Below are 25702 nucleotides of genomic sequence, written 5' to 3'. Positions count from 1 at the left end.
CCTGTCATGGTAGGAATGTAAGTCATAGATATCAAATGACTATTAAATCCTAACAATAGTTAGGATTCCTGCACTAGTAAACAAAAACCAAACAATAAAACTGAAGGAGTAAAACGGGTTGGCAACCTCTGACCTATAGCCCACAGTGTGTTTTTGTAAATAAAGTTTTTATTAGAACAGTCACACCCATTCATTTACGTTGTGTCTCTGGCCACTTTCACACTACAGCAGCAAAGTTGAATAGCTGCTCCAAAAACCACGTGACTCAAAGGGCCCCAAGTAATATTTATAATCCTGTTTTTAACAAAGTTTGCCAAGCCCAGAGTAAAAAAGTAGACAAGTTTATTGAAGAGCAAAGAAGAAGGGCTTATTACAATAGATTTGCAAATGCCTTTTGCTTTGTGAACACAAGTACCCAGGTTTCTTAGAGGCCCTGGAGGGAACCAACTTCTCCCCCGATCAGTGTGTGCCCACTGCTCACAGTAGCAACACAGGGGAGCCGCCAGGGGCCTCCTCCTGACAAACTGGGCAGAATGTTACCCTGCTTAGCATCAAGTCCCCTCCAAACCAGCTTCCCAGCTGAAGACTACAATGGTGATGGGGTGTGGGAGAGGGTCAGGGGTGCCACTTATCAATTTATTACCGGTTTCAAATCTGTCCCACTTTGTGATACTAGACCCTGTCAACATTTCCCCTTTGCCCATGGTGGAATGTCCAGCTTGGTCAAAGAGCACTGTAGTGACTCAGTGATGCACAAGCAGCAAGGAGACAGGCCTGTTCTTGGTTCTGGTCCGTTACAGTTATCATTCATCCCGGCAGCACGGCAACCTCCCCAGATGAGCCGCTGCGATGCCTGCAAGCCACGGTCTCCCCATTAGCAGCTGCTTCTGAGACCTTCTGGCTCCACCGCACCCTGGGGCACCTGCAGGCTCCCTGTGCAGACCGACCAGCAATGGCCACACCCTCCGGCAAGTTCCTTCACCCCATCTTGTGGTAACCACGGACTGACATCTCAGCCAGGCAACAACAGTTCCTGTACTAGCTGTTCTTCCTTGCCCTAAAGGGAGCAGCGATTCTTTTGCACCTGCTATTTCTGTACCCCTAAAATCCTCTTATACTTTTAATAATCTTTTAATAATCATCAACTGTTGGAATAACAGTGTGGCTTTTATGTCCCAATTATTTCTCGGGTACCAAAGACAAACTGTGTCTACCCACTGGTTATCCAGAGAAGTGAATAGCACTGAGATTTCAGCACATGAAGTCCTGGTTCTACCCATATCGACCTTAGGGCAAGTCCTGGTTGGCCAGGTTTTATTTAGACATTGGGTAAGACTTGCCAGATTCCCACCAAAGAACCTAAGAAACGCTGCTCTGGGTAGTCACATGACTCACAAGCCAAATGTCTACCTCTGTCAGAAGGGGCTGGGGAAAAACACAAGGCCCATCCTGAGCAACTTCATGAATTACAGGCTGCTTTGCCAAACTTTGTTTTCTTCTGGCTTCAGGTCCCAAGACTTTATTCAACTTCCCAGTTAAGAAAGGGCAAGGGAGAGGAGTTTTCTCTCACTCTATGGCCCTTTATGCCCATAAAGACACAGAAATCTTGAAGAATTCTACTGTTACACTCTATACAGAAACAGTGACAACAGAAGTGACATTATGAGGGTGCCACCAGACCTTTAGTCTGTTTCCAACTCAGATCCCATGACTGAGGTACATGGGTGATTTGGTCCGAAAGACATGCTCTTTCTGCCAGAACACATGGCCTCTAAACCCAGACCACAGCACAGGAGGATGTAGCTCTTTTTCATTTTCCTCCACTGGCTTTGATGGCCTGAGGAAGTGAAAAGGGCTATCTTGCAGTGCCTGAAAGAGCAACTCACAATCCCTTATTTTTAAGACCTATCAACAAAGCTGTTCTTAAACTTTGGAACCGAGGGTTGGGATGGAGTAAGAGTGGGATGACATTCACTGAGGGCAACAGGGCTTCCCCATCAGCTTATGAAGGTTGGCCAAGTGGGACACTGTCAGGCTTTTCTACTCTCCACGAAATCAATCCTCTGGGCCCGTTCCCACTCAGAAGCTGCTCACCGAGGAGTGTGAAGGCTTGCCGCGTCTTCTCAAAGTCCTCGGCATCATTGACACCCTCGATACACGTGTCTCTTCCCTGTGAGGTATAGAAGAAGTCCTCCGCGCATGCTGTGGGAGGAGAGGAGGAAAGGCATCCCGGTTTACCCATGATCACGACCCAAGAGGATTTCTACTCATCCCAGGTGAAGTTTTACTCCCAGCCGCATGTGGAACCCTTCAAGGTATCACCTTTATTGACAATGGCAAATGGAGAGAAAACTGGATAAGGAAACACAGAACGTTACACCATGCTGACCGAACGCACTGTTGTGTTTGTATAAAACCAGCATGTGAAAAACAGTGAATGAAATAGTCACAGGTAGTTCAATTTACAGGATTCACCGGGTTTTTTCTCAGTTGTTCTACCAAGTTGGGCACCCGAGTTCTTCAGACAGGTGAACAGAAGCGAGCTGAGACCCTTGTTTTGTGTTTTGCTCTCACCTCCAGTTCAATTCCTCCTCAGTCAGGTCTCTGATAACAGCCTGGGGGACAAGTGGCAAGGAGGGGTCTCAGTTCTGCCTTAGGAGTCAGAGCCAACCCCAGAAGGGGGGCAAAAATGCAACAAGCCCTGGGTAGTAGCCGCACAATAGGCTGGGAAGTCGGCATTTAGAGTAACAAGGGCACCTCGTCAGAATTACTTCAGAAAATCACATTTTCCACAAAATACAGTACCTTTGTGGAATACCACCCTGACCAGTGTTTAGAATTTCTAAATGTACAATGTTTGACAAGATGCCAAAGCTGGACACTGGCTGGTGTTCCTCTTCTCCTGTAAAGACCCAATTACTTCGCCTTGATCTGAGTTCATACCGTTTGAGCACGCATCAGTTAAACATGCATAGAGGCCATTTCATTGTGATTCCCGGTCCTCCTTCAACACCTTGATCTGCCTGTTTGATCCCGTAAGAATTTCTTGAGTCTCTTTCCTTGCTCCCCCTGTCATCGCCGGGGTCTGACCTTCAGCACCTGCTGTCTGGGGACTGTTGCCAAAGACTAACCCAGTCTCCTTCCTTCTCCTGTCCTTTCGAGTCCACTTTCAAATTGCTGGTAACTCTGATCACACTGCAACCCTATCTAGAGCCCTTTAGAGACCCTCTCCCTACCCCTATGCCCCCAAGACAGGGGTCAAGCACCCTGAAAGGACCTCAAGGGTCTTTTGTGAAGCAGCTGCAGGTTCCTCCTCCTTCCCCCTCCGGACTCAGGGCTGCCTCCACATCTCTGGTCTCAGATCCACCGGCTTCCTGTCATTCCTCAGCTCTACTCTCGGTCCAGGCCCACAGGGGCCCCGCCCACCTCTCCTTTCTGGTCTCTTCCATTCCCCACCTTGCACCCTCTGCTCCAAGCCACACTCGTTGAGTAAGTGCACATTGCCAGGCCCAGCGAGAAAGTGGCAGAAGCCAGACCCAAGCCCTGCCCACACACCCCGAGCCAGGACCCGCACTGCCCACAGGGATGGGGCGCCGAGTATCAGTCATAGCTTATGACAGAAGGCTTCCCGGGGGGAGTAGCCCAAACACACTTTGAGGACTAGAGGCACTTGAGCTGGGAGAGGAAGGACTTGAGCCCCGGGCTCACTGACAGCCACAGCAAAGGTGAACTGTTAGGAAGGAAGGTCTCTTTGGAAGGTGCCAAACACACCTCTCTTATATCTAATCACCCCACAAGCTCTAGCACAGGACACAACAGTTTCCAAGGCTTATGAAAAGCATCTGTTCATTTTTCCTTTTCACTCACCTTTCAAAGTACCTCCTTTGATGATTTTGGCAGGGCCCACATGAAGATGATTGCACAGATTTATTCCTATTTTTCAGACAGGCAAACTGAGGGACATAAGGCTTGAAGGGATCACTCAGATTCACCCAGACTTTGGCCAGGTCTGGGAGAGCCCACTACTTGGTCACCCTATTGTGGAGAGGGTTATGACATGGTTTTGTCATAAACACAACCTAACTCGTTGTCAAAAGTTATCAGCTGACACACCAGAAAAACAGGCACCTGAGACTCCAAAGGAAGGCACCAGACCTCTCTGCTGGAGGAAAGGAGGCGTTTTCAGCATCTACCAAGACCCTTCATGGTCAACAACCAGGGCCTACGACCTGATGTTCTGCGTCAGACCCCCCACCTTCCCTGCTGCCAGTTCCCAAACTCAGGCCCACCAGGGGAACGTCCTCTGGCTCAGGCTCATCACTGCAGGGGTCCCCTGGGTCAGTCACAGCTCACTTTACTAAATGATTTGAATCCAATCAAGATTATCAGCTTTTAGGTTTGTAATCGCCTGTGTCCCCATCACACTCCAGACCCTTGTAAGAGACATCCCAACAGAAGGTTCTCTGCCATCTGCGTAGCCACCCTGGATCCTGGTTCTCCTTTCCAGCCTATGAAGTCATCACTGACCATCTCATCTGAGCACGTCTCTTATCTTCCAGTTTGGCTCTCTCTTTACTCAGCATTTCCAAGGAGAAATATACCACAAAGCCCCCTAGTAACTGGCTCAACAGGCAGATGCTGGGTCAGTGTATAGACCACTGAGGAAGTGTGAGCCCAGTGATTAGAACAGCAGACCATCTGGGGCCACAACCGAGGGCTAGCACTTCACCTGGGAGGCTATGTTCTAACTGTGCAAGAGAGGCTTTTTATAAAACTATCGATAGAAGTGGAAAAGAATTTATTCCTCATTACCTAAGGGCTATATTTAAGGAAATATAAGCCCACTATACCTCTTTTTACCATCATTTGTTCACACTGCAGACACTTATTGGAGTACTTTTCTTTAAATCTCATCCTGAGGTCATTTTAATGCAACAGGCCACCAACAATAGGGTAGGGCAGAGGGAAATACAGACGACTGGCTGCAAATCTCCCCTGTACTCAGACAAATGCACAAAACTCTTGCTGGGCCAAGGGTCTTGCAGAGACGTCTGTATACTTGAGTAACATGTTTTAGGTGAAGAAAAGGGAGAAGGAGGCGAGGCGTCTAAATATCCACTAGGAACCACTGGCCAGTCCCTCATTTACTTCAGGTTTCCAGCCACTCAGCCAGGGTTATCAGTGGAACTAAATGTCAAGCTTCAGAGCTCACAGCCAATGCACCCACGAGGCCGAACACAGCCACACCCCTGAGTACAAGAGCTCAACACCTTTCAGCTTCCTTCCAGATGTTCTTGGAGGGCACACATAGGTAAAACAGTGCAAGAAATGGATCGAATTGGGTAGTTTTCAACTGCTCCAGTCAGAGGCCCAAGGAAGAGGCCAAGAGAAAGAATATGGAAAAGCTATTTTTTGTTTTTTAATTCAGTGCACTTGCATAAGTGCAAAAAAAAATTAAGGAAATAGGGAAAAAAATCCTAAAGTTACATTTGGGATACAATGGTCCAAATACAAAGGATCTCGCCAGAACTTGTTTATTTTTCTAAAAAAATGACCTTTAAAAAAGTTTTGATCCCCTGCAGGCTGGCTCTGAGAAGTTTAGCTGGGCTCATGTCCCCACTTTGGGAAGGAAAGAGGTGGGGGGACAAAGCCCTTAGCGTGGCCTACATTCCTGGTCACTTGCGGCCATAAGCCAACATCAGAGCCCAAGGTGCCAGCTCAGGGAGGTGCTCATCAAACAAGGCTTGTACCGGTCCCTCCTTGTCCTCAAGGAGTTGATAGCTTCAGTGGGGGAGATTCAGATTTGTAAACATTTACTTCCCTGGGGAACCTTCTGACCCATCTCTGCTACGCTTCACTCAGCATACCCTTCTCTCTCTGCACTGTAACTGACTGTAAGCTAAGCAAGGGCAGGGCCCACGACGCTTATGCTCAGCACTACACCCGCAGTACCTACCACCACCTTCGTAGGGTTTGATGAACAAGCGAAGGGCCCAATGCTAAACTGCGTGCCCAGGTACCAAATGCTGCAGGACCTCATAAGTGAAGCAGAGAGTTAAGAGCGCAGACTGAGGTTTGAACCACTTGGTGTGTTTTAGCTACTCAGAGCACAGGCTGGAGCTGTCAGAGGGGGATCTGGTGTTGGGCCCTCAAGACAGCTAGGATTTGGGTCACGAACAGCAAAGCCCCAGCAGTCTATTTCTCTCACAGTTGCACAAAGACCAACCGGCCTCTGTCTAGACACCCAGCTCGTCGTCACGCCATCTGCTACTACTGAACCTGCCCTCACCTAAAAGACACCCAAGAGACCAGAGACAGGACACCTGGCACACACAGGATGCTGCACGGCCCCCAGGCTTGCCTACATCACACGCATCTGTCAGGAGATGGCTTTGAGGACTCCAGCCCGGAGTCCATCAATATTCCTTACAAAGCCCCAGGCTCCAGGCCCCAAGCCTAGGCCCTCCGTTGGTGGCATCTCGAACTAAAGCCTGCTCACTCCTCTTGCTTTGCCCTAGCTCCATGTCAACAGCCTCCAGGCAAACTAAACTTGCCGACAGCCTGCAGCACACAGTGTTAGCAGACAACTGAAAGGTTGTCTTTTTATCTCATGGCAACAGCCAGGTGACTCAGTGGAGAGGCGCTTTTAGTCACTCCATGTCGCCCTGCGCCGCTCCCGTGCGTGGGTGCCACAGCGCCCCACCTGCTCAGAAGAAACCAGAGTCGCCGCAGCCTAACGCCATCATATCCTGTGCCATCCAGCCGTCCGTCTTCATCCTGCTCCGGCCTCTCCCTCCCTCCTTTTCTTCATCTCCATCCTTGAAAGGGACCTAAAACTCACTAGCTCAATTACACGATGTGCCTTAGCTAGCTAAATCTCTAGATCCTCACGGTGGGGACACACTTTTCGCAAAGTTTAAAGTGGGAACGTTTTTCAAAACAATGCATGGAAAGTATTTTGCGTTCTGCAAAATACTGCTCTGCCCCCTGCCTCTGATCCTCTCAAATGTTTTCCGTGGCAGGGAACCTGGGTGCAATTAGCCCAATTTTATGGATCGAGTACTGACGCTCAAAGAGGTCTGGGGAGACGTGCCCGCGTAGAGGCAGAGCTGGGACAAGAACCCACAACGGAGGGCTTTGAGCAGAGCACCCTTCCTCCAGTCCGCGCTTCCAGATGTAGCACCTGGTGCCGAGGACAGACGCACGCACATTACGTACTCAGTGCAAGCTCCTTAAATTCCGGGAGACTGGCAGCAGCACAGAGCTGGTAAAAGATGTGGTAATTCCGCTCGTCATCTGCCTGAAGGAGGGAAAAAGTTAAACAGGTTTAGGGCAGTGACCCCCAAGATCGTCCCCTCACTTGTTCTAATCCCAGGGTCCGGCGGTCACATGACAGAGGTCAGGACTTCTGCTCAGCTTTTCCTCCACACCCTCTGCCACCTTCACTTCCCACCCCCGGACTTCTCTTTCACTATTATGGGGCCTTCTTCAAGCCTCAAGATTTTTACCTCTCGTGTATTTTTTCTCCCACATAGAACATCACTGTTCTTTCGCCAATAGTGGAATGGTCAGACAACACACACTTGCTCAGATATCCGTGTTGCCTGGCTCATGTTGCACAGATCGTAACTTGCCTGCAGTAGGCTCCCATTCTCCCCTGGGAGGCTTGGGACTAAGAGCTATGCCCTTGCCCATCATGACAGGCTGGGGCAGTCACATCAAGTCCAAGACAGGACTTAGAGCACTCAGGTTACACCTGTGTTAAGTTGGCAGAGTGGTGGCAGTGGGGGGAGCTTCAGGAGGCCTGAACAAAGGAATAAGGAGGTTCAAGGAGTGTTCAGAGTCTGGACAGAGTCACAGCCAGATCAGACCTGTACCCAGCACAGTAGGCTGTTTACTTTGCTGCGGTGAGATAAGGATATGGGGCTATTGAACCAAAATTTGGGAGGTGGAGAGAAAGCCTGAACAAAGGGAAAAAATTGTTAAAAGAAATCATTAGATGTTTGTTAAGCATCAGCATGTAGACAGGCATCTCTGAGAAACAGCTGAGGCTGTTTTGGATGTCCCCTCTGCCGAGGGTCGGGGTGGGAAGAGGGTGTGGCTGGCTCAGACCAGGACACGCACCATCCCAGTTCAAGTATGGGACCATTGAAAGGGGGCTGGAGGAGGACAGTTTTTGGGCTAGGTGCATGTCCAAGTAGTGTTTTTTGCATTTTTGAAAATATGACCTACAAAGTAAGGTTCCTGGGGAGCGCTGAAGCCCAGAGACCCCGTACAACAATCCTCTAATCCTAAGATTAGAGCCCACAAAGAACAGGATCATCTTATTCTTCACCTATCTCTGGTATCTAGCATGTAACAGGCACTCATTAGGTTTGTTGACTGAAACTGAAAACAATACCCACTTCAAAACAATACTGGGTAGACGACCATAGCATTCGAACAAGCCCTTTTTGATGAAAGGAAAGAAAACCACAAGAACAAGCGTATCCAATTCCACTTCCAAAAGAGGAGGTGCTCTCTGGGCACAGGAGGCAGATGAGGGGGCAAGTAAATGTCATTCATGGGAGAAAGTACAAAGAAGCCCACGTCCCACCACTCACCTGAAAGACCACTCTGGACTTCTCCAACAGGTAGGTCCTCATGTTGGCCCCAATGATGTGGTACCTTTTATCAAAGCCAATCTGAATGTACTTCCCAAAACGGCTGCTGTTGTCATTGCGAGTGGTTTTAGCATTTCCAATGGCCTGCACAGAACAAACAGAAGGAATGCAAAACCAGGAAAGCTTTCTTGACCTCAAGGTTGTAGGTCTGTGGCAGCATCTCCCTCCCCCCACCCCCCTTCCTTACAGGGCTTCCCCTACCATTGGGATGACAATGAGCTGAGCTAAAAACGAAAGTTCATTTCCTGCCTCCTTTACTCCTAAGAATGGCCAGTAAGGACTGGATTGGTGAACTCTATCAAGTTATCCTACCTGGAATGTGCATATGATGGCTACATGAAGGAAAGGTCTAGAGGATCACCGAGAGCACCATTCTGAGCACTACTTGAGCTATTAAACCAAAGCCAGTATCCAAGAGCTCTGAATTTTTTTGAGACACACAAACCTTAGTGTGCTCTGATGAGACCTCCATGACAAAGCAGTCAAATGTCATTCCAAGCTGATAAACTATATTTCCAAGAAAGAGACCAAAGATCAACCAATGTCTCTGCACCTCATCACTAGATCAAATCAGGAAGACATCACCCTCTTGGTACCATTTCTTATGCAGCTGTAGGGGCACCATTCAAAACAGCAGACATTTATTTATTTACATTTAATGTTTATTTATTGTGTGAGAGAGAGAGAGATCCCAAGCAGGCTCCACACTGTCAGCATGGAGCCCAATGCAGGGCTCGAACCCACAAACTGAGATCATGACCTGAGCCAAAACCAAGAATTGGATGCTTAACCAAATGAGCCACCCAGATGCCCCCAGAGGATAATTTAAAAGGTGAGTGGCTAAATAACCTGGCATGATTATTCACTTTCTATAAAACATCACATTGCTAATAAATTGGTAATGAATATATTAATATTTTAGTCCCTCTCACATGTTTACATTCTTAGGTGGTTGAAAAATATCCACTATACGTTTTCACTTGTCAAGAAAATTTGTGGCACACAGAGGTTAAAAAAATGTAAAATCCCATTCCACCCTCTACCCCTTCTCAGCCAAATCCAAGTTACCAAACTACCGGGATCTCTGGACATCCTAAAACTACACAAGGCTTAGCTGGCATCTGTTATTAACAAGGCAAACAACACAGCTGAAAGCAAATCACTGTGTAAAAGATTACAATAAGAGGGGCACCTGGGTGGCTCAGTCAGTTGAGCATCTGACTCTGGCTCAGGTCATGACCTCACAGTTCATGGGTTCGAGCCCAGTGTAGGGCTCTGCTGACAGCTCAGAGCCTAAAGCCTGCTTTGGATTCTGTGTCTCCCTCTCTCTCTACCCCACCCTCCCCACTCTTGTGGCATCTCTCAAAAATAAACATTAAAAATTTTTTAAAAAAAAATTTTTTTTTTAAGGTTTTATTTATTTTTGAGACAGAGAGAGTCAGAGCATGAACAGGGGAGGGGCAGAGAGAGAGGGAGACACAGAATGGGAAGCAGGCTCCAGGCTCTGTGCCATCAGCCCAGAGCCTGACACGGGGCTCGAACTCACAGACCGCAAGATCGTGACCTGAGCTGAAGTCGGACGCTTAACCGACTGAGCCACCCAGGCGCCCCTAAAAAATTTTTAAAAGATCATATTAATAAATGCTCATGGAAACGTTCCATTCCTCTTTTTGAGAGGAGGCAAGTGAGACCTTCAGGCATGCAACCATTCACTCACAGAAACCAAAGAGCCTAGCTTGCACTAAGGAAGCTATTCAGTCCAAGAGTGCCTACACCCTACATATCCAATTCACCATCCAAGTACACCGAGTGTTCTGTCCCAAATGTGCGTCAATCCAGCCTCAATTTAATCAAGTCTCTGAATTTTACTGCCCTTTTACAGGAAACATAGGGGAGAAAGGGAACATATTACCAACATCATGAGGATACAATTAGCAAAGTCCAGTTTGTGGAAAATTCCAAAAAATAACCTTGTCTCCACAAATACGTTTCTATTTCAAAATGTCAAAATATTCAAATTCCATGATTTGTAAAGCAGCAACAAGAGCCTCTGCCCTACTGAGACCACCCCCTGTAACGGCCTAGGGAGTGCTTGCCCAGGGCCTAACGATCACCATCAAAAGATCTATCCTTCTCACCTCACGAGGGCTGTTTTGAGAAATGATAGACCCGTAAGTACTTTCAAAAGTATGTAACATCACCCACAAAAATGTTATTACCGCCAACCCATAAACTCAACCTAGGTAGGAAGGACTCCCAACTTGTGCATAAAGGTCTCACTTGATTTTTGTGGCTAGATTTTTCTGGTTATCCCCTGACTCGGGAAACGTCTTGATGCATAAGGAAAACAAGTCCAGTTATCATAGATAACAGAAAAACAGACCAAAAACAACAAAAAAAGCAAAAATGATGCAAGTGGTTAAAATCTGGAAAATGAGCAATGCTACAGCAGGAAATTCTCACACACACACACACAACTCACATGACCATTAAACCTAAGAAAAGACAACCTCAGCGGTCAAAGAACTGTAGACTAAAACAGCAGCCCAGAGGGGCCACAGCAAAGAACTTTGACACTACAGAATGAGGAGGGTGTGAGGCCAAAGGAACTCTCCTACGTTGCCGGCTCACATGGAAACAGGAACAACCATCCTGAAAAGTAACTGGACCTATCTAGTAAAATTGAATATACACACACCTAACAGGCAACTCTATCTTTAAGTATCACCTGGAAAAATACCCAAGTGTACACATGGGTAAGCACAAGAATGTTCTAGGCAGGTTGTATTTAACAATAAAAAAAGAAATCCATCCTAAATGCACACGAGTAGGGGAATAAAGTGTAGTGTGTTCACACAACGGGACACTATAAAGCTAGTAAAAGTAAGCTAGAGTATGATTCATGGATAAATTTAAAAGATGTTGAGTGGAAAAAGTTGCAAAAATGACAGAATACACTACCATTCACATAGGACATAAGAGGACCACCTTCTTCATTGTTTATGCATATGCAAATATGTAGTGAGGCCAAATGGCCCAGAATAACTTCAGTAGGATTAGAATTATACGAGAGACATACCCATAGTGTGGAAGCACAAGGAAGGGAGCTATTAGCCATGCCCAGCACAACTGGAATGGCTTTAAGGAGTGTAAATTGAGGGTCTTCAAGGGTGAGTAGAATCTGATAGCAGGGAGGGAGGGGGTTCTAGTGATGGATATGGTGTGGGCAAAGGGACAGGGCACCTGAGAGTGTGGGATGGCCAGAGTGTGTTGACACAAGACAAGAGCGAAGTTATTTTGGGTGCAGACTCTCATATGAATAGGTTAATAGTTGTAGGCAATAGGTTAATAGTTGTAGGCCTTGTTTCTTGAGCTTAAAAAAAGTCAAATCCCCCAAATTACATAGTAAGTGGTCTTAGTTTATATTGTGTGTGCTCATTGTACCCCTCGCCCCCCTTCCTCCCAGGATGGGGGAGCCTCTGGCCCCTGGACTTGTGTGCATGCAGACTCTGGTCATCCCAAGAAGCTACATGATGCATCTGGTCTGGACTTGGTTCTGTCCCTGCTCTAACAGTCTCTTGATTACCAATATCCTTTTAATCAGTGCAGACTTGTGAGCAAATCGCTGCCGGGAGGCTGGCAAGCTCTTACACAGAGTGGGGCCAGAGAGCTCTGGCACGGAGAGTAAGTAAATCATCCCAATCCACCCTCGAGTCGCCTTTAATTCAAACAACTGCCACTTAGCGCAGCTGGCTGGGGATTCCACCGTCTCAGATTGTCCTCAACTCTGTCTCCCCAGGAGGCGGCTGCAGTTGCCAGGGTGCAGAAATAATGAGATGATCGAGGAGCATAACTGATTGCTCAGCCAGGAGGTGCCGTCCTGAGCTGGGACGGGGCAGAGTCGTCAGTCATCAGCTGTCTCCTGATTAGGACAAACTTGTGTTGCCTATAACCCTCGGAGGAGCCACAAAGCTGACTGGGCTTCCTGACACAAGGACCCAGCTAGACTCCAAAGTCATGAAAAGTTCGGTTTTAGCACCGTAGAAGCTGCTTTCTCTGCTCAACAACACTTCCTAACCCACCCAGAGTTCTTTCCTGGCTGGGATTCTTCCTTTCCACATTTATATCCAAGATTTCTCTCAAATGTAACACTTAAAGGTCAAGGGACAGTCTCTAAGATGACCACATTCTGTAGTTTGACAGACTGAGCCCTAAGGAATTACCCAGATGGTTTCCAAAGTACCAATTTGCACAAGGCAGAAATTTAACATTGTGCATCCAAACCACTGTAGCATTTAGTTACGTGACATCGTGCATGAAGAGGCTGCTTTGTGTGTACATTCCCCTTTAGACTTTAGCAAGTGAACCACATTGTGTGTTTTGGGGAGTGTGTGTTGTTCTCACATTTCTCCCATGCCAAAGCACCGTGAATCCCCAGCAATGCACCAGCCCATTCAGGACATAATAGATATTGAAATGTTAGATCTTTTTAGATTACTATAATTTAAAAAAAAATTCCCAAATAGGAACTCCGATACCTGCATGCTACTGCCCAGTGGCATTATTCACACTGGCCAAAAGGTGAAAACCTAATGATTCATCAACAGAGGAATGAATTAACAAAATACAGCATACCCACACAGCAAAATGTCATCCAACCATAAAAAGCAAAGACATGCTCCTACATCCTACAACATGGATACACTTGGAAAACATTAGGTGAAATAGGTCAGACACTAAAGAACAAATGTTGTGTGATTCCACTTATAAGAGGTACCTAAAACAGGCAAATTCATAGACACAGAAAGTAGAATAGAGGTTACTAGGGTCTGGGGGCTGGAAAGCAGAACAGGGAGTTGTTCTTTAACAAGTACAAATTGGGATGATGAAAAAGTCCCGGAAATGGATGATGGTGACGGTTGCATAACACTGTGCATGTCCTTAATTCAATTGTTCATGTAAAATAATTGAAATGGTATATTTTATGTATGTTTAACTACCATAAAACAAGTTTAAAAAATCTTGTCTTGAACATGTTTAATGTGGTGATCTACCTTCATTAAATCATCATCTCGACTAAAATTACTTTGTTCAGTCACCAGAGAGAACTTCCCTTCTCTGTTTTGCCTAGAAGAACTATATACTGCTTCCAAAAGAGGCAGCATTCTGTAGCTTTGAAAACTTACTACCTTAAAAATGCACTGAGGTTTGAAACTCGGGGGGGCAAAGGAAAGGCTGAAAGCCTGGTTTCACTCCCATTTGAGATGAAACATGATGTTAACTGTAGATTACAATCTTAGCTGCCTCAATTCATAGGTGCACAGATGGATGGTCCAGGGTAGGCAGAAGCCAAGGTCCACCACATTCTGAATGGAAGCCATGGCCAGGCCACCATCTTGGGCTTAGAATAAATGCTATGAGCAAACAGGCTATCAACAAGTTGAATGTCCAACAATATTAGTATGTTTGCAGCCAATAAGGCAGTTCATAAAAAAGCTCAATGATATGGGGGATAAGGTTTATGACTGCAATACTCAGTGAAACAACTGAAAGGAAACAGACCCAAATGTTGAACAATCCTCAGCAAGCTGTAGGGTTAGGCAGGGACTTATTTCCTTTTACTCGTCCATATTTTCCAGTGAGCCCTTACCTTTTTCATAGGCCAATGGTTCTCAAACTGTGGTACTCAGACCATCAGAATCATCACCACCTAAGAACTTAATAGAAAGGCAAGTTTTGGGACCCCCACCCCAGACCTTCTGAATCAGAAACACTGTGGGTGAGTCCAGCAATCTCATTTAACAAACCCTCCAGGTGATTCTGATGCAGTCACGTTTAAGAACTATTGTAACAGAATAAAAGTTTTCCTGTTTACATCTGTTTAATAAAAATGCCTCCAACTGTATTGACCATTTCCCAATCCATATAAGAACAGTATGGAAACTGGCTTTTGTTGAATTGTTAATGAATATATTGTGTCCTGTCAGTAGACAGAGAATGCAAGTTCTACAAGATAATCCAACTGTGTAGTCAGGAGACTATGCCTGTAAAAGCCATGAATTCCTATGAACTGAGACTCAGAATTTACTACAGCACTTGGTAAAGGAAGGGGGTGGTGCGGAGAGGGGATCTGGGAAGGTCCAGGCAGGTTCTTGTTTCCTCCAGCTCCAAAAGAATCTGAGACACCAATCATCTTGGTGACTTGGCTCTTAATCGATGGGGCTCAAGGCACTGCAGAGAAATCTGATGCTATTTTGGCAGCTTTCAGTCTCAAATGAATTTTTCCTAAAACAAAGGAGCGGCCCCAAACTGGCAGGGGGCCAATTCCTACCAGACTGTAACCTAGACGATAATCAAGAGCCTCCATTTCAGAGGCAGGAAACCAAAGCTGGCCAGAGACTGTGTGCCCATTTAGATCTACTTTATCAGAATTAAGTTTTTATGGAGGAAAGAAAGAGAAATGGAGCTGTGACCCTAAAACATGATGAGTTACAGCAGGATCTAAGTTTTAGCAAATCTCTCTGGCCTTGTACTTGTACTGACTGCTCTGAGGCTGGGGGTGAGGAGTCAAGATCCAGACAGAACCCAAGCTGGCCAGTTCATGCCATCATTGGTAACTGCTTTCTGAGGATCAATAGATTCTGTGTCACCGCATAGCTTTTGGTCCCACCCTTCCCCTCAACCCCCAAATAAAATGTCCAAATGTTTTTAGGAGAAAAAAGGAATCTTCTACATAGTCCTCCCACCCCCCGCCCAAGCAAATTGCCCTCCTGATCCAGCAGGCCTTCAAGCATTGGATGGTTCAGGTGAAATGCAGATTTGCTAACACATGATGGCAGGAGGGGAGGGGACCAGCAGCAGAGGGGAAGGTAGAATGGAGGGACATTCACTAGAGCATCCAGCGGAGTCAAGGGACAAGGAGGACAGGAAAAGGACACTCCACTCTATACTAGGGACTTGAAAGGCACTACCAGGTTAGAGTACTCCCAATTCCGTGGTCTTAGGGGCACCTTTGGAATTTTTTCCTCAGTTGTAGACAATGGACTCTCCAGGGAAGCACGAATGTGGGCACATGCACCACTTCTAAGGATTCTTGTGGGCAACCACATAAGGCTGGACACCCAGCAGTCTTGCTGCCAGAGGAAGCAACTCCAGCCAGAAAAGCCAAGTACATTTGGAAAGGCTTTACCTCCATGATGGGACTGGATGCCAGGACCTTCTCTTCAATGTTGGTGTCACTGGCTGAGCCACCAACCGTGGCAAAATAGCGCATGGCGTACTTGGCTGACACAGTCTTGCCGGCTCCAGACTCCCCGCTGACTATGATGGACTGGTTCTTCTCATCTCTGGAAGGAAAGAGCTCTGGTCACTTACTTGCTGTGGAAAAACTGTTGCCTTCCAGGGGCTCTGTTGACAAGGGCCCGAGCCCAAGAGAATCTTGCCTTCTTTTAAGGATAACAATGAAGAACATTGCCAAAACAGTCTGTCCTCCCTCGGAGGCTTCCACAAGATCCACAAACAGGAGAAGGAAGAGTTCAGCAAAGGGCTTACAAATAGCACATACCCTTCCTAAGGGTCCTCAAGAAGGGAGGCACAGCCAGCCGGTGATGCTTTCACTTCCTCTCTGGATGCAGCACACCCTAAAACATTTCTCTATGTACATACACACACTCGTGCACACACCCTGAGAATTTACATATATGCCTTTTCAGGTATACAGTCTCACCTTTTGATTCTGTAACATGCCCATCTTGTGCCACTGCAAATGTAATTTTTCAAAAGCAAGGGTCTTTTGTGTTTGAGCCGGAAGATATGGTTTTGAATTTCTTATTCATACGTATGTATCATAAAAGCCATGCTATTAACCACCAGACTGATCTTGCTCCAAGTTTATCAGAAATGAGATGAAACAGCTATCAATTGCAGTCAGAGGGATTTCAGTAAGACCAAATGGAAAGGGGAAAGAAGATACTCTCCCTCAGATATAAATGCATCTATATTTATCCCTTTAAAACAGATAGCGGAATGAGTGACAAGTAATGGCGAGAGCAGCCTCTCAGACCTCTAAGGAACATGGACATTCAAGCAGAGAGAAAGAGAGAGAACAAATGTTTGGGAAACAGGTTTGGCAAACGAATTGCTTGTAAGGGCTATACTCAGCCATCTACATCCAGCTCACAAATCCACTGCCAGGAGGACACGTTGCTCTCCATCTCCAGTCCCTCTAGAGCACATGGCACAAAATATATACTCCTAGAGATTAACCATCGCCCCACTTCCAGAGGAGAAAACCTAGGAACGTGGAAGTGAGTTTAAAACACAGACCTCCTGGCACTGGCCCACTACTACTACCAGCTCCTGTGGCTTCCTGGGCAGAGCAGGCTACGGGCAGAAGGAACAGAGAAGCACCACGGGCTGCTCATTATCAACCCAAGTAGACTGCAGCTTATCAACAAGGGGAACAAATACTGGCCCTGCTTCTGATCTGGATCAACAGCCAAGAAGTGGGGAAGCAGTGTGAGGACACCGATGTCAACCAGAGGACGACTAGAAAGATAGGAGAGATCTGGGCTAGGTGTGGGAGCCCCAAGTAGGCTCAGGTGTGGTAGCCGGGCTGAAGAAACCCTAACCCATAGCCACCATTCAAGTGCAGCAAAGAGCAATGTGGTCTCAGCTCACACAACATCATCAAATGGGGATGGATCTGAGTGAATACAATTGGCCAGAGACACCATTAAGATGGGGGAAAAAATGGATACTCCAAATTGGCTATACAAGCAATTACTTGAAAACATGTAAATCCCACCAAATATGTGGAGGAAAAACAAGTGGCTTTCTGAGATCTCTTCTAGTTCTAGGATATCCCTGTTGTCATTAGAGTGTCTTTTTTTTTCTCCCCTTGTTTCTGAGAAATCTTTACATTGAAAGATGCCGTATAAAGAAGCCTGTAGCAGATGCTTGTTTCCCATGTTCACTGAATTTCATAGGACTTCCACCGGACCCTGCGGATAACAACAGGTGTCACCTCTCTTCTCAATACTTCACAATAAACTCCCTAGAAAACAGCTCAGAAGCACAGCCCTCCCAGACAACTAAGAGTATTAGCAGCTGGACCTCCAGACCTCGACCGTGAACACTCTGAAACAGACCTGAGCTTGATGCCATCTTTAAGACAACCTATAACTGCCAGAAGGAGAACTGAATTGCAGGAGCCACACCCACAGGCTTGGAGTTTTGCAAAAGCCTCTACGTTCGACCTAAAATAAATCGATAAGCACAGGATGCATCTGAGCCTTAGTCCTGAGCAGAGGATCACATGCGAAGGAAAAGTAACGACTACCCAAAGAACTCAGGAAGGTTCTCTGGGAGCTACATATGGATGCCAGGAGAGAAGGAGCCAGAGCAGTGGGGGCAGGGGTGAGGGCTGCCAGGCTCCCTGAGGCAGCAGCACACACAGCAAACTGGAGACACAGAACACACTCTGGGGCATGACAACGTGTGGACAATGGCATTAGTGCTAACTGCTGCCTAATTTGATGGATATTAGATCTGATGTTGACATGTAGGCTAAAGTCAGGTAAGTTCACTTTTTCTTAAAGCTTGTGTGTGTGTGTGTGTGTGTGTGTGTGTGTGTGAGAGAGAGAGAGAGAGAGAGAGAGAGAGAGAGAGAGAGAGAGAAGAGAGAGAGAGAGAGAAGAGAGAGCGCGAGCGCATGCGAGCGCACAAGAGCAGGTGTGCATATCCCAAGAAGGCTCCACACTGTCGGTGCAGAGCTTGATACAGGGCTCTAACTCTTAAACTGCAAGATCATGACCAGAGTCGAAGTCAGACACTTAACTGACTGAGCCACCCAGGAGCCCCAAATTCACCTCTTGTTAGACCATTCTAAAATGTTTTAAGTTTGTCTGAGAGCAAGAGAGAATGTGAGGGCAGGGGGCAGGGCAGGCAGAGAGTGAGGGAGAGAATCCCAAGCAGGCTCCACACTGTCAGCACAGAGCCTGATGAAGGGAGATCATGACCTGACCCCAAACCAAGAGTTGGACCTTAACCAACTGGGCCACCCAGGCACCCCCATTCTAAAGTATTTTTAATTGAGGGGCACCTGGGTGGCTCAGTCGGTTAAGCATCCGACTTTGGCTCAGGTTATGATCTCACGGTTTGCAAGTTCAAGCCCCGCATTGGGCTCTGTACTGACAGCTCAGAGCCTGGAGCCTGCTTGGGATTCTCTGTCCTCCTCTCTCTGCCCCTCCCTGCTTGCGCTCGGTCTCTCTCAAAAATAAACAATTTTCAAGTATTCTTAACAGGTGATTTTTACATAGCTCCACCACACTTGTGCATATACTGCCCACTCCCAACCCTAATCCATGACCAGGCTGGGTGCACATGGGTCCACATACATTATCTGGTAACTGCCCACGAACTGGCTGGCCTGAGGAATGATGTGCAACAGCACTCTCTTGTTCTGTGTATTTAACTTTTCTTCCAACTCAAACACCTGGAAACCAGAATACAGGCCCTAAAACCAAACTTGAACCTCAGTTGCACTCATTAGCCAGCTGACTTTGGACAAGATTGTTCACTTAGTTGATCCTTGGGCCACCTCGAGGTGGGTAGCCAGGTGCCTGATCCATCCCCAACTCCTGCTCGATTGTCTAAAGTACAGCTCTCACCAGGTTTTTCCCACTCAAAAAAGCAAACCGCTCTCATTGCTTACTGAATCAAGTCCAAACCCTTCAGCTGAGCGTCTGAAACCCTCAACAATGTCTGCCCCCAGCACCAAAACCCTGAATGAGTGTGGAAAACCAATGCTACAGACGATCGCCGGGCTCTCAGTCTAAGGATCTGGCCCGAGGCCCGGTTCTGGCCATCAGCGGGAGCTTTGTAACCCTTCACCACATTGCAGAGTGTACACCCATCCCCCCAATTTGCTGCAAGGTTATAGGAGACGATCTCGACACTTTCTTTGCAATGATGGTGTTGGAGTTCAGCCAAACTGGACTACTGGCTCTGAAACTGCACACTTCCCCACCACCGCCCTGCATGGTTTTCCCTCTACTTGACCTCGCCCCTTTGCCATGTACCTTCTCTCAAGCTCTGCTCCAAGCAAATCCCACCCCCCCCCCCACATCCTGACTCAGGCATCCCAGCAGGGCATTATTTCCCCATCTTCTAAAGCCTACATCATTGCCTCTGTACCACTTTTAAGACACTGTCGCACTCCACCTTGTATTGATGTCACTCCTGGTCGTTTTACCTGCTGTGTGACTTTGGGTCACTTCTTTTTCTCTGGGCCTCTGTCTCTTCACCTCTAGAGAACAGGCTGTGACTTGGGACTCCCCGACTGATCTCCTCGGTCTCCGACATTGGAGGATTTTACTACCAAAGTCCTAATAGGAAGTATAGGTGGGGAAAAGCACTCCATTTCAAATCCTGGTTATTTCGGGCTGGTTCTGCATTAGGTATTTGTAAGCATGGAATTCTACCCAATATCCTTCAAAAACATAATCCATCCATTCATCCCAGTTGTGAATAGGACTTAGCTGGCAACTCGGGTCAATTTGCTTTTTAATAAATCATTTTCTCCTAAGCCCAGCAGAACCCCCTTTAGAAAAAGAAGCCAATGACCAAGGGTTTTCGTACCCAAGTGTTATTCAGGTCCAGGCTGTCTGTGAGGAAAGTATGCATTACCCCCAGCGGGAAAAGTCCCTCAAAGGCCTGTGCCTCAGGCAAGAGCACAGGACCCTAAGGACCTACGCATCCTCCAGCAACCGGGGAAAACACGGGACACCAACACACACAGCTGCTCCCCATCTTTGATCCCCGAGAGACAGGACTATTGCTGGACCACCTCCTGAAAACATTTACCAAACAAGTCTAAGGCCTTGGGCTCCCTGAGTAATGTCAATCCCCCCTCCTCCCCATTTTGGATGCAGCCCTCCTGGGAAGGACAGTGGAAGCAGGTACCACTTCAATGCCCGAGGCTGCTCCACTGAAGGGAAGCTCTGCTCATCAGCCAGACACCGTGGGAACTTTATTTTGAAGAAATCCTGCTGAAATACGGTCTTGTTTGGGTTTCCCGTGGAGAGTAATTTGTCACCTGTGGCGTCCCAATCAACAACACGTACACAGAATGCTCAGGGAGACACCATTCCAGCCGACTCTGAGAGAAACCCCAGAACAGCTCCAGAACTACCACCCTGGATGTGAAGGCAACACCATGTGCCCCACCTGGGGGCTTGTGTAGCACCCCTGTCCTCATACTTGGCCCTGTGTTCTAGCAGCCACAGTCTGCCCACACACTAGTCACTGAACTAAGAACCCGTGGAGGGCAAGCACTCACTTTAACCTTGAATCCTCAGGCCTCCCGGCACCAAAGTCTCTCCCCCTATCCCTCTTCCCCCCTCCCACCATACCCTGCCCACAGAAGTGGCACCAGCCTCCACTCACCAACGACAGCGACAAACCTAGGAATCACCGTGAATCCCTCCCTTTCCCTCAAGCCCCACATTGGTATGTCCTATTGCATTTCTGTGTCCCCTTTTCTGTACCTCAGTCCCAGTCATCACCACATCTGACATGCGTAAGAGCACCATTCTTTGTTTGTTTTTTTTTTTTTTTTTTTTTTAACATTTTTGAGAGAGCACATGAGTGAGTACACAAGTGGGGTAGGTGCAGAGAGAGGGAGACACAGAATCCAAAGCTGGCTCCAGGCTCTGAGCTGTCAGCACCGAGTCCAAAGCAGGGTTCGAACTCACAAGCCGTGAGATCATGACCTGAGCTGAAGTTGGACGTTCAACCTACTGAACTCCCCAGGTGCCCCGATGAGGACAGCTTTCTGACATCTACTCCCACCTCTCTCGGCACACCCCCTCCTCCTGGGACCCTCTGTATGCGAATACTGGGTCACCTCTCTCCCCGGCTTTCGACCCTCAAAGGGTAGCCTCTGCTAGCCTAGCTCTGTTGCGCTCCAGGCCCAGCTTTATTTTGGTCACTCCTTCCATTGTTTGCTAAGTTGAAGCCACCACACAGGGCTTCTTCACCCCTTTCCTACTTTACAGCTGCCCGAAGCATTGCTAGCTCAAAAGGATTCTATTTGATCTCCCAACTCTTGATGCCTTGTACTCACGCCCCCTCTGCCTTTGGCAGCTCTTGTATTACTGTTTTTCGGTGCAATTAATTCCCACCTATCTACACCATGCTAGGATGGTACATAAAACTGTTAGCCACGTACCCCCTGCTTAGGACTCTTAAGACTTTTGGGTGCCAGTCTTCCCATTTTAAAGAAGAGAAGGGTAAAGTTTAGGAAAGCCAAGAAATACACCCAGAGTTCTCAGCTAGCGAGACACCAAGCCCAAACTCCCATGTAGGTTTCTGTCTGCACCAGTTCACAACGGGCCGTTTGGGATGTCACTCTCATTGCGCTCCTTCTTGTAGAAGACGGCATCCCTCAGTGAGCCACACCTCCTTGCCCCGGAACAAATCTAGGCTTAATGCAAGAGATTAGATGTGAATCAGGTGTCCTCAGTACAGTTTGGCTTTTGACTTCTTCAGCTTAAAGCCTGACAGGACTTCTTCAGAAGCTCTTCCCTGACCACCCTGCCTTCACAGCATAAAGCCCCCGACACAGAGCCATCGCCCAAGAGGAGGGAGGGGAAGCCCAGCTAAGGCACGGCAGGAAGGACACCCTGTCTCTGAACACATCATTAAGCCCCTCCATCGCTTCCTCCTCTAGCAACAAATCATCCAGAAATTTGGGTGTCAGTAGAATATAGTCTGTTCACTAATGGGATAATCAATCTACTGTTTCTTGCCTGTCTATGGAGTCTCTATTTTCAACACCCTCATCACAACACAGATCTACTATAGTTATATAAAAAAAAAAAAAAAAAAAAAAAACAAAACTATGCTAGCAAAAGGGGATCCAAAGCGTTAAGAATTTTGTTCAGTAAAGAGATTTGTGTCAGTACCATGTACAGAGTTCATAATTGGGAAACAGGCCAAGAAAATTAAAAGTAATCTTCAAAGCAATGCTGACTAAAAAGTGACAATAGTAATGTGGTATACTGTCTCTAGAAACTCAAGTGCAAAGAAACAATACAACGTTTAGGGCTACGAACACATAGCTATACTGAAACAAAAGGGTATCAAAACCCTGGAGTGAAGAAGTTAGGTAAAGTCGTGTGGAGGGCTGAAGCAGAATGGTTCTGTGGGGAGAGGAGAGTAAGGCCGGCAAGGTATGACCCCTTCCAACAAGAGAGCCAAACCTCCACGTGGGAAGGCGGACAAACACCCTGGGCACCTGGAGGGAGCACCCAGGAGTACCCTGTATGAGGGGTTCCCAGAGGGAGTGAGGCAGATGGGCATCCCCTAAGTCCCTCTGCCATCAGGCACCGACTTCTTGCACTGCCACACCCTCCCCCCTCCACCAGATAAGGGAATGTGTGCTCAGGCACAGTCCCCAACTCAAGTCATTCGGGAAGGCCGTCAAAAATATTCATTAGAAACTGCTCAGTCTGTATTTAGCGGTAAGAGTTCTAAGTGTCTCTTCAGTAAGATGAAATTGAACCTTCCGACGGTGTAGAAGTACTTAGCGCATTTAACATCCAAGTATCACTTTCCCACTCCAGTTTCACAGCGGCTCTCAGAGTGCTCACTTCTATTTATAAACCTCCGAGGTATAGCATGATACAGGTAGCAGGAAAATGAACCCACGCCTTCCACTTACTTGGTGCTCCCGAGAGAGGCTGTCTCCTCTCACATGTGATAGCTTCACAGAACCGTGGGGAGCTTAACCAAGCCCGACTCTCACGGGCAGATAAGCAGGTGCAGGGGTGACAAACTGGTTAGGGGCTCCTCAGCACGGATGGGAATGTGCCCCTTTCTTTGCTCTTAACATAAGGGGCTGGAAGATGACCCCGAAGACCTCCCGCACTCTGATTGCGGATCCAGGTTAGAGTCGAGCTGTGTGATACATTCTATATTAACCACAATTACCTACTAAGGTCATAAACATTTTGGAACGCAAACTTGGGGGGTTAGGGGACGAGGAGCACCGAAGCAAATGTTGTGTGCTATTTTATACTTTATAACCTTGTCTTAAACATTGTCATTGGGTGGGACGAACTATGACACACATGTGGTTGTACCTTACAGTGCCAAGTAAGTATCACCTTTCCAACTCTTGTCTGAAAACTTTATCAGTGAATGAACACATCCCAGTAAATTGTGTTAGTCCAGCTGGCTCCTGAGGCCAGGTGCATGTGAACACCCCAGGCTAAAGCCCATCTCTTTCTTGGTACCACACAGCCTCTCTGCCAAGAGACCAGCAAGACACAAGGCCCTTTAGCTTTTCATAGATGTTGCTTTATTCTTTCATCTTTTCGATGTAGGGCATCTGTGAAGGTACATTTCAGCATCTCTCATTTCTCCAGGCTACTTCTAAGGGGATCTCATCTGCCCTAGTGCCCCTGCCACCCCAAAGTTGTCCACACTTGGCTACAGCTCCCCACCCACACTGATCCGGGGAGCCAAACACCTGCACCACCACCCCCACTGGGCAAGTACGTGTGGAGGCTGCACAGGACTCCAGAAGTCTGCACCTCCAAAACAGAGCTCTCCCAGATCCCCACGCTGCTCCCTGCATGGATGGTTTGGGGTGCTCCGCACGGCAACGAGGAGGCACTTGGGAAGGGCCCTTGACTCCTTTCTCCCCTTTACTCCATCAAAGCTGGCTGTAGTGCCTCCATTCTTTATCTCATCTAGACCCAAATCCCATTCCTCACCCCTTCTCTCCCAGATCCTCCCAAAGCACCACCTGTTCTCCTCATCATTGCTGGAAAGCTATTTCTAAGACACTCATTCAAATGTACCCAGGCCCTGCCCAGCACCCTCGCATGAGACACCCTGGGGCCTGAAGGATGCAGTCAACGTTTTCAGCGTGCCAGCCCCTTCATGATGATCTGTTCCCAGAGACCACTCCAGGCAGAGGCGTCAGGCTGTGTAGAAGACAAGGAAGAGCAGGCAGTGTTCAGGGAAGATGTCAAGTTTAGGACAATCAGATCCCAATAGGCAAGTCAGGGTCTTTGGCAATACTCTGCAAAGAACCCGAATTTGTTCACGAACACTGCATGTACATTAGAAACACCTGCAGAGCTCCCAAACTGATCTCAGCTGGATCCCACACCAAACCAACTGGATCACAATCCAATTGTGGGGTGGGGCCTGGATGTTTAATTCCACATTTCTACCACATTAGTCCCACTAAGGTTAAATTAGCAGTTCAAATACCCTGCAACCTACATCTGTCAACATCAGCCTAATACAGCGCAACATGGAATCTAAAACAAAGATTAGCTTTGAGAAGCTTAACAGAATCTTTAACCAATTCTTTCTGGGTGCAGACAATAGAAGCCTTTAATTTCCAGTATTCTAGCAAACGGCTTATGGCCAATCACCTAGAAATCAGTTTTGTCAACTGGATTTACATTACTGATACCTGCACACAGTTAACATAATGGCACAGGCTAGGCAGCTTTGGACGTTAGAACACAGAAACGCAACACAAAGAACATACTCGTGCCTGCTAACGCCAGCAGTTGGGAAAAATAAACACAGTTTCATACTATCTCCGACTTCCAGGTTGCTTAACCTGGGGCCCACTGGATAGAATTCAGAGACCCACAAACTTAGATGGAATAAAAACCACACCTTCAGTTTTACTAAATTCTAGCAACTTTGACATTTCCTTCAGTTGAGAAGAGAGGAAAAAAAAAAAAAACCAAAAGAAAAAACAAACGAAACTCCAGCTTTATCAGACCGACCCTGTGGCTTTGACACCGTATTATAGTTGCTGCAGCTACTATTTACATGCCTCACTACAAAATGTTATTGGATCTCCATTAGTGTACTAATGAACAAATCCCTCATATCTTCCAGATCACAACTCCCTAAAATATTCTGGCCACTTTCAAGATAGCCTGTTTCTTCTATAATTGTATACATTGTATTTGATACATGTAAATGTGTTAAGTGGGACAAAA

At 47.2% G+C, this 25702-nt stretch overlaps 1 protein-coding gene across 3 annotated transcripts in view; it reads right to left on the bottom strand.

The window, feature by feature from the left end:
• The window catches only part of MYO5B (myosin VB), a 340033-nt gene that overhangs the window by 130147 nt on the left and 184184 nt on the right, over positions 1-25702 (bottom strand). For all 3 annotated transcript variants that reach the window (XM_058692140.1, XM_058692142.1, XM_058692141.1), the window contains exons 5-8: positions 15853-16009; positions 8604-8747; positions 7219-7300; positions 2095-2202 (exon numbers count right to left, since the gene is read on the bottom strand). In XM_058692140.1, the coding sequence (XP_058548123.1) occupies positions 2095-2202; positions 7219-7300; positions 8604-8747; positions 15853-16009 (491 nt within the window). The remainder of the gene's footprint in view (positions 1-2094; positions 2203-7218; positions 7301-8603; positions 8748-15852; positions 16010-25702) is intronic.

The sequence above is a fragment of the Neofelis nebulosa genome, chromosome 11 (genome assembly GCF_028018385.1).
Source record: "Neofelis nebulosa isolate mNeoNeb1 chromosome 11, mNeoNeb1.pri, whole genome shotgun sequence".
Classification (NCBI taxonomy): domain Eukaryota; kingdom Metazoa; phylum Chordata; class Mammalia; order Carnivora; family Felidae; genus Neofelis; species Neofelis nebulosa.
Note: the sequence above shows the minus strand (reverse complement) of the source record. Positions and strands in the feature narration are given on the sequence as shown.